We start from the raw sequence: 18,327 nt of genomic DNA on the forward strand, positions 1-18,327 counted from the left end.
TGTAATTTAACAAAAACACTTTTTCTTGACCCAATGTACTGTTTTGGCCATTGATGTATTGACCGAATGAAAAAATCCGATTTATGCACCTTGTCAAAGGTTAAAGGCATTGCTTTGGACAGCTGTAGGCAAAATCAAGGGACCGGCTAATGAGAAAATTTGTTTTCTTGGCTGAAGCTATCATACCAAAGTGGATATTCTGGGTTTGACGAATACTTGCGTTAATAGCAAAATATATAAATCAAGCACTTAGATAAGGCCAAGGAGCGCCAATAAGCTTGTACTGCCAGTAAGTACATAGTGCCAACAAGATCGTAGTGCTTTTGGCAGAACAGACACAGTGTTATTAGTTAATAGTGTGTATGGTCAGAGTGAGGAGGAAATAAGATTAGTTTGTTTGGTTTTTTTTAGTCGCCTGTCTAAAAAGTCACATAGGCTACTTTCGTGGTGCTTTATTGGCTCTTCTCACATCATCCATGCCTATTTACTTGATTTGGAAAAGAGCAGCAATGATATTCTTCAAAACATCTTGAGTGAGTTCTTGCAAAATGTTGCATTTCAGTAAATCAAAGCAGTAGCGAGTCATTTGCCATAATGTCGCAGAAAAAAGGCTAAAGCTGCAGAAGGCAGCTGCAGATGAATTATGAATCATTCTTAAATTTGACTTGAGAACTTGCTCTATCAGGTGGTTTCTGCATTGTGATCTGGTATGACTCCAGGGGTTTTGATGCACTGGCAGACAAAGCGCGAAGACGAAAAAAGTTGACCTTCAGCAGGGATGGAAGAAACTTTGTGCTTGCCAAGGTACTTGCCAAGACCACAGGTGAAGAACAGCCGTCCAACTGAGATGTCAAAGAGTCATGTTGAGATTTCCTCTTTGTGGCCGTTGAAGTGAAGGCAATTAGGTGATGGGACGGGAAGCCGTGCAATCTGATGATAACAAAACCAGACAATCAACCTTAAATACGAAACATTCTTGTGGCTGATGACCTTTGCCGCAATGATGCAAAAGGAGGAGGCCGTAGAAAGCGGACCCTTTCAACTCACTAGACTGGTTCTTGTATCTCAGTGTTTAAAAAAAGAAAAATGCCACAGAAATGAAAATTCTGTCGCTATTTAATATCACTCTTAAGAGCCGGAGAAATGCAGCATCAAAGATTTATTGATTTATGCCACTTCTGCCTCTCTCTGTCATATTCGTTCTTTCAGTGGTCAGAAATGTTCAGTTTTAAAATTGTGATTTGCAGTCCTTGGGAAATGATAAAATAATTAAAATCAGTACTGTTAAAATTAAAATGACACATCTAAGTTTTAATTAAACAATAAATGTAGTAAGTGGTCTTAACTACTATGTACTAAGTAGTTACTGTGGTCATATTGCATACTGAGGTGGGATACTGGTAAGGTCTGGTGGTATGGGTAGGTTAAAGGGTGGGTTAAGTTGTAAGGGATGGGTCAACAGTGCAGTTATAACTATTACATGCAGGATTTTTTTTAAAATATGTATACAATGTAAAAACATTTACACAAGTGCATGGTATCAAGTGATTCATTTAAATGATAGTACATGAGGCCATTTGATATGAAGTTGGACCGAAAAATTTAATAAAAATCACCTTAATGCACTTTATCTGTAAAATTATTATGTTCTGTCCCCACGATTAGAAATTTTCTTTAAAACAAAAAAAGACGTTTGATAGAATGTCCAAGCTGCTCTTTTCCATACAGCGAATTCACATAATGATTTACAGAGCCAGCTTGCGCCAAACTCCACAAAAGTCTCCTCAAAAGTAATACGTGTCGCCAGCAACACCAAGCCCATAAGTTTCAGTCCCTAAAACTTTATCTCGAATGCAAACTATGGATCTGAAACAACATCGGTTATGACAAAAGTTCATTTTTGGGTGTGCTCTCCCTTTAATACAATAATGTTTCTGCTCCGCGTACATGAAGTTGTTGTTGTCGTTGTTCAGATGTTTTTCGAAAATTCAATCAGATTGCAACATAAAATCATGACAGTACATGGAAACATACATGGGCGTGTTTGAACTGCATGCACATGAAACAACATCACTGTTTTGTAATATGCATGCAAATATGCAAAAAAAAAACCATTAAGAGCTCTGGCGCTGCAACCATAAATGCCTGAGCAGTTTTATTACTTTTCACACTGTTGAATTATAACGGCGTGTATTCATGAGCCAGTTGCGCTCTCTGTAATATTTAGGGCCCACAGGTCTCTGAGGGACATCAATCATGGGAATGCTTTACCAGAGAAATGTGTCTCTGCAGGGACCAGGCGAGGGCTCGGCGCATTACAAATACATGCACATCATCACCATATTGATACTTTTTCTATTTTTTATCAGTGACCTTCATTTTATCAGGGGTTTATCAATGAAATATGATGGTTAGCTTCAGTTGAACCTCAAATCGCCTGTATCGCGGGATGCCTAAAATGACGTCACGTTAGTGCATGTATAGGGCAGTGTCAGGTGATGAGAGCACGTGAGCAGCGTCGATGCACTATAGAGGATGTGCACTGCCTTTTTCTGTGACAACTAACTCTACCTGAGACGACTGCCGAGTGTCACGTATCCATCCTTCAGCACTGACCCTTGAATTTTCACTGAGCTGGATTACAGTATAGAGATTATAAGATTAAAGTAAAGATGTTCATTTAAATAAAGTTGATCTGAAATATCTGTTTGGCTTTATATTTAATTGAATATTTAATTTAGCTTAATCTAACTTTAAATAACCGGAGCGTCTGTATTGTAATTTAGCTCAGGTGCTGTAAAATGCTAAGGCGCTGTAATTTTAGACAGAGCATTATATAAAAAATGTCTAATTTTAAATATGAAAAATGATCCACTCTTGTCTGATTTATCAAAACATGCCGCTACTATTTTTCGCAATGTTTTTTAGCAGGAGTTGGATCTACAATTCGTAACAAATGATATTTAAAATGTAAACGATTTCTTTTTTTACAGCATTTATATTGTAATTTAGCTTTTAGAAAATTCTGAGGTGTTGTAATTTAAGGCAAAACATTACAAAATGAATTTTACATAATTTCAGATATTTTTAAATTGACATTGACAAAAAAAACGTAGTGCAAAAAAATTGTGGCTTTGGTTTAAACATTATTCTCCGTAATGTTTTATTGTTAGGAATGGGATCAACAACAGTAATTGATTAAATTGAATTTCTAGAGCGTCTACACTGTGATTTAGTCCAGTGTCAAAGTTCAAAGTTATTATAATTTCACAAAGAACCATTTTTAATAATTAAATTAATACAAAATGTTACATTTCAACTACTATTCTGCATAATGTTTTAGCAGACGAATAGGTATAACTAGCTATAAAAAGATAGAATAACTCTACAATTAATAATTAATGTTGAGTTGAGTTGAATTGAATTCATTTTACATCTATATAGCTAGAGAAAAATGTAAAGTGGCCCGCTTTTCGCTGAGATAAGTTACAGTATCGATGTTTTCAAAATTAAACGAATTCAATTTCATATGAATACGGTGGCTTTTATGTTTGCTCATTTAAGGTCGCGTATGTTTAATTTAAACGGCTATAAAGGAGTTAAATTAGGTTACAGTTAACTTAATTATACAACAGCTGTCATCCTTTTCTGGCCGCGTTCAATTACACAAATGCGAACTCTGAAAGCGTGCGGGGTCCTCCTTCAAAGAAACTTGAAAGCTGAAAGCAACCTACAACTGAGGATTTACTTAGCAAAGTGGCCTCTTAGGACCCACTTTGATATCATAAATTAACCATTGCATTAATTTGTAATTGGGCTGAACCTCTCTACCTAATTCTCTAATGAGATTGAGCGATTTCTTTTCTTAGCGACAAGATATATGTTCCCATTCTCTACATTACACAGATTAAATATTGAGCCATGCTCCATTAGTTATATTGAGCTCTTCTGAAACCAGTAACCAACCCCTGCTGCTTACTAGACAGACGAAGAGCACAAAGGCAGACGACCTTTTGTCCGCGCCCTTGTCGAGGCAACGCGAGGCGAAAACGGGAGCGAAAGCAGCGAGCCCCCCGTGCAGACACGTGTTTGATAGATTACCGCGTCGTCGCGGCGTTTTAACAGAGTCCAGGTCTGGTAGAGCAACAGCGGAGCGTGGCTGCTTCAGAAGAGCCATCGACCTTGTGTCGCGCCGATCAGTTTAGACCGTTTTTTATTGCGGTTTTCATTAATCCACATGCTCCGCCAAAGTCAGCCTTGCATCCATCATTCGAGCTGAGCGCTGTATCTCATAGGACTGTATTAGACGAGGCCGGGGGGTGATGGAGCCACTACTGCAAATATACCTGCACTCTTTGATATAGCAATTTACATGCACCGAACGTAGCTGTGACGTTAAAAGACTTGGGAGAAAAATGATGAATATCGATGAGTGAAAAATCTTCAACCAACCCAGGTCTAATGTTCATTTTTCGACATTTAAGTTAAGCTATACTGTCATTTATCCATAGAAAATTCTAAAGCGTTATCATTTTAAACGGAACATTTCTAAATTTCTTTAAATAATTGTCATGTATTGCTCAAAAGACGGATTTAAAGAAAATATCATTTAAAATAGTTACAAATAAGGCCATGTTTTTAAGTAAACAAATACAAGAACTGCGTTTAACCATTTTTAGTTGTTTCCTGTACGCGATATTTACTTGAATTTTATTTAATGGAACACTTACGGTATTTGATAAATGCATCAATTAATATTTTAAGTAAACGTGTAAATCGAATCGAATTTTCTAGGAGTTCGAATGTGTAAATTAATCAAACTCACCAACTCTTAATTTTCTATAAAATTGTCAAAAAAATAAGGTACTATAGAAAGGTAAGTTATATTAAAAATCACTGAGTTGAGTTTTGAAATGATCTACTGATTTAAAATGGATATTTTGAACGGTTTTATACAAATGAATAAGAATACAAAATGAAAATATGTATAATATATTATACAATATATATATATATATATATATATATATATATATATATATATATATATATATAACATACAATATAATATATGTTAAGTTCAAATTCAAAGATTTAAAAAATCTTTTATAAAATTTTATAAAAATTTATAAAAAAAATAAACAATTTGACAAAACGTTACCTAATTTGTTTTTAGCAACGATTGCAAAACTCATTTAAACGCTTTTGCAGAAGAGAGCTAATTCACAATTAGAGATTCTTTTCGCCCAGTGATTATTTTTTGAATGATTTTGATCTTTATTTTGCACATCTGCCTCGTCTTGGTCGAACGAGTCGGCGCAGTTCCGCTCTCGGACCTGTTGAGGTTATCAGGTACGACCCTTAGCTGTCGTAACCAGGCCATTACACGTGCACCTTCCCCTCTGTTGTCAAATTCAGCATTTTTCCATAACTACCTGCTCAAGCACAAGGCAGGAATATTGGATGCTTGAAGGTGAAGCACCCTTGAGTATTGTATTGCAGGCCGTCCATTACCATAATTGGTTTTACCTACCAAGTAGGTTTCCTTACATAACCCATTTTAAATGTTTAATTGCTCCGTTTTGAAGCTAGTAAGTTGAAAGCGGTGGCTTCGTGACATGTTTTCCTCATATAAACAAAATGAAAGCTTCGCGCTTATCATCCTTTGTGCAGGCTGTGTGGTTTGTTGCCGGTTGTTGTTGTTGCTAAGCTTTGAGTAAGATAGCGTCTGTCACCATTCGGAAAGGCAGCTTGTGTTTCGCTGTCTAAGTTACACTCGCACGGAAAGTCGAACAACAGCCTAAACTAACAGACAGGCTGGTTAATGTTACAGCATCTCTGGCAATTGTCAGGCCTTTTAGGACACTTGATGTGTCTTATCTGGTCTAAAATCTCCCTTTCTTCTGGTCTTACGATTTCTGTCGTGAGCCGGTGCAGACGGGAACGTCCAAACGTGATTAGACCTGCGAGGCCTGATTTTATTTCTGGTCGAATCCAGGGTTTTTGATGTGTTTTTTGCTGGGTTCGAATTAGGATACGATGTAGGAGTGTGTTTTTTTTTTTTTTTTTTTATGGCATGTGCGTCGCATGAATATAAGGGATTAGTGTCGTATTTTGAGGCTGTGTGATTCATGTGACTAACATGTGTAGGCGGTACTACAAAAGTCTAAAATGAAAATATTTATTTTGTCGTTACAGTCTTTTGGCTAAAAAAAAAAAAAAAAAACCTCTGTAAGCTTTGAGGCATGAAGGATTTATGTTCTGTCCGAATGATATCGAGATTTATAGCGTCGGTGGCTAAAGAAATCATTACTGTTACCGTTAATTATTATTGCTCAAGTAAGCTTGGGCAAAATAACTCAATATTTCGGTGAGCCTGTGTGTTTCCTTACTTATAATGAATTACTTTGAATGTTTTTAATGTAAAAAAAAGTAAAATACTTTTAAAAATGTAGTTGAATAATGAAGAATGACATTTAATTATATTTATATTTATATTTTATATATATATATATATATATATATATATATATATATATATATATATAAATATAATTATGGGGAAAAAATAATACTTGTCATACCTTAAAATTAATACAGAATTTTAGTGCTCAGAATTTTTTTTTTAAGTAACAGTCCATTCGACTAGATTTCTTTGTCATTAATTTTAGTGAAAATTTTAAAGCGAGCATTACTATTACCATCAATTAATGTTGTTCATTATAATGCTTTGCAAAATAGATATTTTCTATCAATATTCTTATGATAATTAGCATCTCAATAGTTATCCATTTGCTACAAAATGATTATAAAATTAAGTGACGTAAACCCTCACCAAGTGCATTTAGTATATTTAGTGTAAAAAAAATTGCGTTAAACTGTAAATGTTTTTCATTAATAAAGAGTTTTATTTTTTCCCATTAAGGCCCTTCATGAACTAATATGACAAAAATATAATATTTGTTATACATTTTAATACAATCAGTGACAACATAAGCAAATCATTGAGTTTAGTTGAGTTCTGCGGTGATAAATTGATTGAATCGGACAGTTTAAATTGATTGATGTGCTGTAAATAAATCTGTTTTTGCTATAAAAACCAAATTTAAAATGGAAATATACATTTAAATTCAAAGATTTTCAGTCCCAGTATATATCTGTATTTTTATGATATTCAATATCACAAAATGTATGTATTTTTATGCATTTTTTAATTAATCTTTATTTTAGCAAATCCATTTAATTGTATAAAATGCTGTAAAGGTGTATCAATAATAAAAAAATAATCACTTGACCTTTATGCTAAAACCTAAGATTACAAAGACAGGAATATTTAATATTTTTTTTTTCTAATATTAAAATATCCTATTTAGGTAAATATCGCTCTTTTATTTTATATATTACCATATTAGTGCAAAAATTTGGCAAAATAAATACGAGCAATTATGCAAATAAGCAATTATTACAGTACATTTCATGCGAGTAAATTATTATATACAGTATTTGGTTTTGAACATAAAACCACAGAACGGTTTAGTCTGGTTCTACAGGAGTTCTTGGAAAACTCATTGATTTTTCCTTTGAGTAACTACACGTTGACCGTTTCAAGGTTGACGCGTCGACATGTCTATAGCACCTTCGAATATGGCATCTACGTAAACATCTACGATAGCAACAGCGTAACAGTGCGCTAACAACTTTTCAAAATCCATTAGCTTCAACATGTTTTGGTACTGTCAAGCAGCACTCAGATTTACTTAATGTTTTAATGCATTATCACTGACTCTGGGTTATTAATCTCACTTGCCTCCAGAAGTGGAGCGGTTTTTCTTAATGATGAATTCAGAGATCAGGAATTCAGTCTAAATCAAGGTTATTTGGGAGCCTGTCAGTTTATATTACAACAGTTGCAAATTTTACGTGTAGCCTCTGCCAGGTTCACATCATTCGATTTATTCAAACATCTGCCCCGTGATCCAGATACCGTAGATCCAGGAGACTAAATAAGTGACCATAAATGCTATTAAACCACCCAAACGTCGAGGTTTTGTACGTGTGCTACTACATGAGGGGAAAACCACAGGACAGCGCCGAAGCAGCATCTCAAAGCCTCGAGCAAGAGTCATATTAAAGAATAATTCGGTTATGCGCCACATAAACCCATTACTCGTGAAATAGCCCGGTGCTGTAAGAAGGCAGGAAAGCCGTTTGCACATATTGGATCAGGGGTTTATCGTTTGCACCTTTTCTCGTATCAGATAGCCACAGTCTGGTTGGATGAAGTCTGTCAGCAGAAGCCTCTGAATTGTGCTGACTGCACCGCTCTAGTGAAATATCTCACGCCGACGTCGGCTGTCGGTACCTCGAGGTGATCGAGAGCGCAGGAAGAAGCTGATCGTTAGGGAGGGAAAAGATCCGACGCTTCCCGAGGTTAAATCCCATTCATTATCTCTACAGAGAAGTCCATTTTCATCGGTAACTTATAACCTTTCATGTTGCAAGATGAAGCTACTGTACCAAAATCAGCGTGATTTCAGTTTCATTTTTTACAATTCCTTGTGTTGGGCCCTAGGAAATTCCAATTTGCCCATTTAAATTGTACCACTCATTAATTATTTATTAATTAATGTCTAATGAATTAAAATCATGAAGCTTGCCATGCTAAACACCAATTTATTAAAATTGTAACAAAATCGCTACATATTTACATATTTCATTTTTTTTTTCAAATTCTGTACAAAAAAATTTACTTAATTTTACAAATTTGACCAATTTAATGATTTCATTAAATATTAATAAACAAAAAGCATCCATAAAGTCTATTTAATTTTTTTCCTTACTCAGCGTTCCTTTAAAAACAAGGTTTAATTAATTAAATTATTATTAGTAGTCCTGTAATTACATTACATATTATTTTTGTCATGTTACTTCAGGTTTAACTGACAGTTTTAAGTTTTTTTTATGATAGACTTACTCAAAGAATCAATAAAATGCTTATAAATTGACTCTCAGAGCAGTTCTAGAGATTACATTTATGTGTTCATGTACTCATACATTAATGTGACACTTCTGTATGTGTATATGTAACCATGCATCTGTGCCATATTTAGACATGCAGAACATATAGAATTCATATTTAAATAGTATCTATAATCCATATCGTGTTTTTATTAAGTGTACTCATATACGTTTTTTTGTATCTATCCAAAAATGTGAATTTGTGGATTTCGCTAGTCAGTCCGTGGTTCCTGCATTGCGGAAATCATAGGGCCATATTTCTGAAGAACTACACTACCCACAATGCTGAAGAGGCCCCAGCCAATCAGAAAGGTTGCTGTTGTTATGGAAACAGAAAGCAATTGAAAAGCACTCAGCAGGATTGAAATACTTTCATTAAAATTATTTTATATACAGATATTGTTTCTGAAATCACAAGAGCAGTGTTGCTTTCTGTTGATGCAAACAAAAGTTTACTAAACATTGTATAATTTTAACCTTGTATAATTTTTATAAGCATTTGCTTTACTTTTAACAAGAAACAAAGTACTTTTTTATTTTTTTTTTATTTTAACTTCAAATTTTTAATTTAAACTCAAATTGAAATGCTTTATTTACATTTTATTTTATATTTCAACAAGTTAAAGCAAAAATATAATTAATTGAAAAAGGTAAACATTAAGAAAAAATTGTAAATGAAAAAAAATTATTGTACATTTCACAATAACAAGAAACAGTAGCAAAGAACTCAAATTAAACATCAAATTTTTAAATAGAAAGACTAAATTTGGATTTGTATTCTAATCTAAACTTTTAAAAAATCTTTGAATTTACAGGAAAAGGTTTAGTGTTTATTATTTTATCTGGAAATAAATGGAAATTGAATTAATTTGAGGTAAATAGTTTGGGTTCTGATATTAATCTTAGCTTTTTATATTACAGCAGTGTATCAAGGGAGAGAGTTTCTTAGAGTTACAGCACTGATTGAGTGTTTTCTTCCTGGAGAAAAATGTGAAAATTAATTAAAAATGATTTGAAATACCTGCTGTGAAAGGGAAAACCGGGGTGCTGAAAAAGTGAACGGTAACGGTTGTGCTGTTATGAAGCAAGCCAGATCCATACTGGGCGGAAATATTTATGGGATCGGGGAGAAGGGGAAAGGGAGATTTTCTATGTAGAAAGAGAAGAAAAAAGCAATGCGGCTCCAGAGCCTGCTGGTCAATTGGAGCGAAACCTGCTTGTATCTGGCACGTGAGAGAAGCTACAGTTAGTGAGGAGAACAAAGCCAACAAAATAAATATTATTTATTTAAAAAAATATTATTTAAGAATTATTTAAGATAATATTATTATAATATTATATTATTTAAGAAAAGAATTTATTGTATAATTAGTGCCGTCAAAGGATTAATCGCATTCAAAATAAAGCTTTTTGTTTACAATATATATGTGTGTATATTTAGTATGTGCATGTAAACACACACGTGCATGTATATATTTAAGAAAAATATGGTATACTTTTATATTAAATATTTATACAATATATGATAAATTGTACAATGTACTGTATACATGTAAATATTTTCAAAATATATCCTGTATGTTTGTGCATTAATATATACATAAAAAATTACTTCAACAAAAACTTGCAATTAGTTTGGGTGCAATTAATTGCGATTAATCCTTTGACAACACTAATATAAAGACTTTTTTATTTTATATTTATTGTACAGTAAGTTATCATTTATAAAATAAGACTGAATCTATTTCTGTTTTATTCTTTACTTATTTATTTATCCATTTATTGATTTATTTTAGTGCAGTCAAATGATTAAACGCATCCCAAAAATGTTTTGCTTATACGTTAAAGCGTACTGTGTATATTATTATTGTTATTATTAAATATTTACACATTTATTTATATTTATATTTTTATATTCATATAATTTATGTACAACAATATACAAGCAGAACATTTTATATATATATATATATATATATATATATATATATATATATATATATATATATATATATATATATATATATATATATATATATATATATATATATATATATATATATATATATATATATATGAATGTGCATATTTATTTGTCAATAAATAATAAATATACACAGTACACCCACATTATGTAAATCAAAAGTTATTTTGTATTTGATTTTTTTTTTTTTTTTTGCCGTTAAAGCGATTAACTAATGAATTTATTTGAATTCATTTATGTTTTGAGATGAAATTATTTACGTCTTAATTTTTTCTCCGCATTTTCCCCTCTGCCGCTAGCTGTTCATGGTGGACAATGCTGCAGATGACTGGAGGATAGCCATGACCTACGAGCGCATCTTCTTCATCTGTCTGGAGATCTTGGTGTGCGCCATACACCCTATCCCGGGCAACTACACCTTCACGTGGACGGCGCGGCTCGCCTTTTCCTACGCACCGTCCAAGACAGACGCTGACGTGGATATCATCCTGTCCATTCCCATGTTTCTCCGTCTGTACCTCATCGCTCGCGTCATGCTGCTGCACAGCAAACTGTTCACCGATGCGTCGTCGCGCAGTATCGGTGCCCTCAACAAGATAAACTTCAACACACGCTTTGTCATGAAGACCCTCATGACTATCTGTCCCGGCACAGTGCTGCTGGTGTTCACCATTTCTCTGTGGATCATTGCCGCCTGGACTGTGAGGGCGTGCGAAAGGTGGCCCGCTTTGTTGCTCTGACAGTAGATTATTGAAGTTTGTGTATACATTTTAGAATATATAATATTATTTTGAAAAATATACAGGTATCATGTGTTCGTTTTAGTCTATATTATATTACAATATAAACATTTATTATACGTAATATTATTTTAATATAAATAAAAACAATTTAATTTCATAAATTCATTTTGTTGAAAACTCACGGTTTACTCTGCGATTCGATTTCGAAAATGAGATGCGAGACGCACGCAACACGACAAGATACAGCAAGGTTGTGCAGAAGTAAAATATTCACATTTTCTAGAAACCGAGCTCGAAGTATTAAAAATGCATCGTTTCGGAAAAAGAAAAAGGATAAAGACGCTCTGCCTTTCTCTCAACCTGTTAAACCCTATAGATATCAAATCTCTCACGTTGCAGACCTGGAGAGCCTCTGTGAGCTGCGTAACCTTTTAAACAGCAGTTAAATAGGTTTGGAAACCGAGTCAATTGTGTCTCAACTCAGCTAGCTCCCTCAATTAGCCAATTAAGTATTAGCTTACAGCAACAACAGCACGTCCAACTGCTGCGGTGGGGCAAACACTACTTAAATGCATAACGTGAGACCAATTAGCACAATTTTCACGCCTGATTGATTAGCTTACAATTAAGTCAGTCATAGGAGGGCGTAAAGTAATTGTAGTTGTTTTGCTAATGCCATTTTGCCCTTACCAGATACCATGACAACATGGATGTAACCAGCAATTTCCTTGGAGCCATGTGGTTGATCTCAATAACTTTTCTAACCATTGGATATGGGGATATGGTCCCCAACACATACTGTGGGAAAGGAGTCTGTCTCCTCACCGGCATCATGGTAAGTGGCGTATCTCAGCGTAACGTAGGCTTTGTTTCAGACTGAAAGCTTAAGACGGCTGTTTGTTTTGTCAGGGAGCCGGATGCACTGCTTTGGTGGTCGCTGTGGTCGCAAAAAAACTGGAATTAACCAAAGCCGAAAAACATGTACATAACTTCATGATGGACACCCAGCTGACAAAAAGGGTAAGTCTTGAACTCCCAAACCCGAGCCTTGTGGCGTCGTACGTCACCGTTTATTCTTAATCCCTGCAAACCTGTGAAAATAATATCCAGCTTATGCAAAGCGGAAAATAAGTTGCATTTATTAAATATAAACAAAATGTTTAAATGCGTTAAGGTGACGTGCTGCTTACAGAACAGTTACAAAACATTTTAAAAAAAAGTACACAAAATGCTGTTTTTGAGAGGAAGACTGCTAATAATGATCTCAAAAAAGGGTTACAACGATGTCAGAAATGTGAGAAATAGGCTGTAAATATTAAAGAAATAGGCTTTCATTTTTTTTAAATGGCTTACTTGGTTAGCCAGATAAGCTTTGTCACATAAACGAAGTGTGTTATTTTACGATTAGCTGAGTAGGCTAACACAGACCGAGAATGCTAATGCTTCAAAACAAGCTAACACCAAACTCTATATAGTGCTAGTATCTGGCAATTTTTTTTCTTGGTTTTGGAAGTATATTTGCCATAATTTTTTTATTCATAGGCAATCATTTTTCATTAATTTCATTAAAGATACACATGAACCGGACCAACTAGCTATGATGTGAACCAAATCGTTACAAACTGATTTGAAGAAAAAAAGCGATGGTGTACGGTAATTGCTTTAGCGAGGGAAAGAGCTATAGTGAACTACAATCCCATGAACCATTGAGAACAACAAAATCGAATTAAACAATCGGTTAAACAATTCTAAATAAAAGATGAATAAAAAGGTGTTTTATACACAGTGCCGTTCAAAAGTTATTTTTGTTTTGTTTATGTTTTTAAAGAAGTTTCTTATGTTTATCGAGGCTGTATCTATTTAATAAGAAATACAGAACAAACCTGTAATATTAGTTTTATAATTTAATATACTTTAAAATAAAGATTATTTTGTGATCAAAGCTAAATTTAAGATTATTACTTCAATCTTCAGTGTCATATGATCCTTCAGAAATCGTTCAAATATGCTGATTTATTATCAGTGTTGGAAATATTTTTAGGGACCTATGATACTTTTTATTCATGAATCTTTGATAAATAAAAAATTAAAAATATCAGTGTATGTTCAAAATAGTAGTTCAAAAGTTTGGGGTCAGTTATATTTTCTTTTTTCTTTTTTTTTGTTCAGCAAGGATATATTAACTGGATAAAAATAGTTTTATATTTTGAATAAATGCTGTTTGTTTTAACTTCAGAATCAAAGAAAAAAGTATCACAGGTTTCAAAAAAATACTAGTGATAATAAATCAGCATATTAGAATGATTTCTGAAGGATCACTGAAGACTGGCGTAATGATGCCGAAAATTCAAATGAATTTTATTTGAAAGTTTATTAAAATAGGAAACCAGTATTGTAAAATGGAATAATATTTCACAATATTGCGTCTTTTTAATAATAAATACAAATAAATACAACCTTGATGGGAATAACTCCATTAAAAAACGAATATCTTACAAATCACAAACTTTTGAATGTCACTGTATATATATATATATATATATATATATATATATATATATATATATATATATATTTTATATATATATAGGAATGAACACTGATATTATTTAAAAAAAACAAAAAACAAGCTGAATAATGTGGGCCAGTGGCTTCAGCAAAATCATATACCATCGATTAACAACCTTGTAGCTCATCGCAAATCTGGTTTAGAAACTATTGTTAAAAATTAGTTATAAAAATAAAAGGGAATTTTACTCCCAGAGCCCAACTTTTAAGCTCTAACAGAGTTACCCGTCACTGAGCCCCTGCCCCTTTTATTTTAACGCACTGAAAAGCACAAGAACAAAATATCTTAGACCTGATTGCTATCTTGAAACTTATTATGCTAACCATGTAAGCCACGTTCAAACATCGGGGGCCCAAGACGCCTCAGCGGGACCGATCTCTAAATGCTACAAATGCTAACTCTCCCACAGGTGAAAAACACAGCTGCTAATGTTCTCAGGGAGACGTGGCTCATTTATAAAAACACCAAGCTGGTGAGGAAGATGGACCACGCCAAAGTCAGGAAACATCAACGCAAGTTCCTTCAAGCCATTCACCAGTAAGTCAGACATCTGAAGATGTCCCCGCCAGGACTTCACGCGCCCTTTATGTGTGTGTCTGGTTTTCAGTGAGACTTAAACGGTTTGAGCTCTGAATTGTTTGACACCTGTAGCCCAGGGTAGGAGTCGCTGATGAAGGATTCATTTGTGTGGTAAATATTTGTTTTGATGATCTCAGATATTTAATATCAGTTGTCGTATTGATGCTCTGCTCTTCTGTGATAGAGTTAATTCACCCTCAGTAAAGCGCAAGTGAGGACACTTGCTTTTTCCCCCATCAGTCTCACTTTTGATATTTATGGGCCATCTAAAAGAGGACGTAAGTGCCCTGTAAATGTCACTCTCTTCCAGTGACTGATTATTTGGGAAGCCCAAAAGGCAAAATGGTTATAAACCCACCTCATTTTGGCTGAAGCCCTGTAGGTTTGCAGTTTCTTCACTATGTTTTATTTTCAGCCACTCTCAGAGATACTTGCTCGAAATTGTGCCTATTTATTGTTGGGTTATAAAACCACAGAAAGACCAAACACTCTTTTCTCAGCAATACAATGTAAAACGTTACAGGAAACACTTCAAACCTTGTATTATGAGCTTCCACTAAATGGGTGAGATGCCCATTATTCGTAAGAAAAAACTGACTTCTTAAAGTTTTTTTTTTCCACCTGACCGATTTTTTTATTACTATCTTTGTCTAGTATAAAAATAAGATGTGTGTTCAAACTTTAAAATAATTTAAAACTGTATTTTATGTTTGTAAAGCACGTTGTATCAAGTGCAAAGTACGAGACTATATACATTGCTATTTAAATTATTTGGGTTGGTGAGATTTTTTTACATTTATATTTTTAATGTTGCCCCTTATGCTCACCAAGGCTGCATTTATTTAATCAAAAGTACAGTAAAAATTGTAACATTGTAAAATATTACTATGTCACCAAATATTTTATTGCTTCTATATTTAGCGTCGCATGATTCTTCAGAAATAATTTACAGACGTGGACAAAATTGTTGGTACCCTTTGGTCAATGAAAGAAAAACTCACAATGGTCACAGAAATAACTTTAATCTGACAAAAGTAATAATAAATAAAACTCTATAAATGTTAACCAATGAAAGTCAGACATTGTTTTTCAACCATGCTTCAACAGAATTATTAAAAAAAAATAAACTCATGAAACAGACCTGGACAAAAATGATGGTACCCCTAACTTAATATTTTGTTGCGCAACCTTTTGAGGCAATCACTGCAATCAAACGCTTCCTGTAACTGTCAATGAGACTTCTGCACCTCTCAGCAGGTATTTTGGCCCACTCTCATGAGCAAACTGCTCCAGTTGTGTCCGGTTTGAAGGGTGCCTTTTCCAGACTGCATGTTTCAGCTCCTTCCAAAGATGCTCAATAGGATTGAGGTCAGGGCTCATAGAAGGCCACTTTACAATAGTCCAATTTTTTCCTCTTAGCCATTCTTGGGTGTTTTTAGCGGTGTGTTTTGGGTCATTGTCCTGTTGCAAGACCCATGACCTGTGACTGAGACCAAGCTTTCTGACACTGGCTAGTACATTTCTCTCTAGAATTCCTTGATAGTCTTGAGATTTCATTGTACCCTGCACAGATTCAAGACACCCTGTGCCAGACGCAGCAAAGCAGCCCCAGAACATAACAGAGCCTCCTCCATGTTTCACAGTAGGGACAGTGTTCTTTTCTTGATATGCTTCATTTTTTCGTCTGTGAACATACAGCTGATGTGCCTTGGCAAAAACTTCGATTTTTGTCTCATCTGTCCACAGGACATTCTCCCAGAAGCTTTGTGGCTTGTCAACATGTAGTTTGGCATATTCCAGTCTTGCTTTTTATGATTCGTTTTCAACAATGGTGTCCTCCTTGGTCGTCTCCCATGTAGTCCACTTTGGCTCAAACAACGACGGATGGTGCGATCTGACACTGATGTTCCTTGAGCATGAAGTTCACCTTGAATCTCTTTAGAAGTCTTTCTAGGCTCTTTTGTTACCATTCGGATTATCCGTCTCTTTGCTTCCTCTGGTCCATGTCGAGTGTGGTACACACCATATCACCAAACAACACAGTGATTACCTGGAGCCATATATATAGGCCCAATGGCTGATTACAAGGTTGTAGACACCTGTGATGCTAATTAGTGGACACACCTTGAATTAACATGTCCCTTTGGTCACATTATTTTCAGTGTTTTCTAGGGTACCATCATTTTTGTCCATGCCTGTTTCATGAGTTTATTTTTTTAAATAATTCTGTTGAAGCATGGTTGAAAAACAATGTCTGACTTTCATCGGTTAACATTTATAGAATTTTTATTTATTATTACTTTTGTCAGATAACAGTTATTTCTGTGACCATTGTGACTTTTTCTTTCATTGACCAAAGGGTACCAACAATTTTGTCCACGTCTGTATGTGGAAACCCTGGTACATTTTTTCAGGATTCTTTTTTAATTAAAATTTCAAAAAAAGATTTATTTTACTTTATTTAAGCAGCAAATAGTCTAGATTTCTACTTTCACTGAGTAGAAATCTTAGACAGCATTACAGTCAGTCACTCTAAACTGTGATATTGAACATTAACAGCTGTCAGCTGTGTCTGTACACACACGTGCTGTCTGAACTCATTTACACAGCTAATTTTTTTTATTTGGTCGAGTATGCACACCTGTGCACCACTTATGTGCACCCCTGACTATTGACCATGAATTTAATTATTACCTTTACTTTAATAGACAGAATTTTAGTGTCTTGTTAATATCATATCACAATATAATAGTGTGTATATATAGTATATCAATAGAATAAATAGTCACAAAAGTGGTAGAAATAGCGTAAAGGGATAGTTCACGCAAAAATGAAACCTCTCATCTTTTACCTGCATTCTTCAATATATCTTCTTTAATGTTCAACAGAAGAAGAAAAAAACAGATACAGGTTTGGAACAACTTGAGGTTGAGTAATTGTTAGCAGAGTTTTAATTTTTTGGGGTGTCTGTGCCTTTAATTGTTGAGTTAAACACAAAATTGTTTTCAAAAGCATATCATAATTCAAAAAGCACTTTGCCAAAAGGTTTAAAATGATCTTCAACAAGACCTAAGGAAATATTGTAATTAAACTGAGCTAAATTCAGGTAGCGTGTATCTCTCAAAGCAACGGTATCAAAGCAGCGAAGGGGCTTTGAAGTCCATGGCTGACGCTGTAATTGTGGGCCGTGTAAGCTAATATTGAATAAGGAGCATCTCTAAAGCAACTGGAAACCATGACGGATGTGGAGAGCACATCCTATCGTCCTTTACTCCTGTTTCACTATTCATGAAGGTGTCAGGGGACGAGTTTCACCGCCTTTCTGTTGGACTCTCTCTTCCTTTCTCTCTTTTCTCTCCTCATTTGAAGTTTATTCATCGCTGTGTCCCACTTTTCATCCGCTCTATGGCATTAGCGTAGTGTCCGGTTTAATG

The 18,327-nt window shown here is 34.4% G+C and overlaps 1 protein-coding gene across 3 annotated transcripts in view; it reads left to right on the forward strand.

Annotated features, from left to right (window-relative positions):
• Positions 1-18,327, forward strand: part of kcnn2 (potassium calcium-activated channel subfamily N member 2) — a 34,754-nt gene that overhangs the window by 4,026 nt on the left and 12,401 nt on the right. For all 3 annotated transcript variants that reach the window (XM_043250805.1, XM_043250803.1, XM_043250804.1), the window contains exons 3-6: positions 11,302-11,720; positions 12,439-12,580; positions 12,655-12,765; positions 14,724-14,851. In XM_043250805.1, the coding sequence (XP_043106740.1) occupies positions 11,302-11,720; positions 12,439-12,580; positions 12,655-12,765; positions 14,724-14,851 (800 nt within the window). The remainder of the gene's footprint in view (positions 1-11,301; positions 11,721-12,438; positions 12,581-12,654; positions 12,766-14,723; positions 14,852-18,327) is intronic.

The sequence above is a fragment of the Puntigrus tetrazona genome, chromosome 10 (genome assembly GCF_018831695.1).
Source record: "Puntigrus tetrazona isolate hp1 chromosome 10, ASM1883169v1, whole genome shotgun sequence".
In the NCBI taxonomy this organism is placed as follows: domain Eukaryota; kingdom Metazoa; phylum Chordata; class Actinopteri; order Cypriniformes; family Cyprinidae; genus Puntigrus; species Puntigrus tetrazona.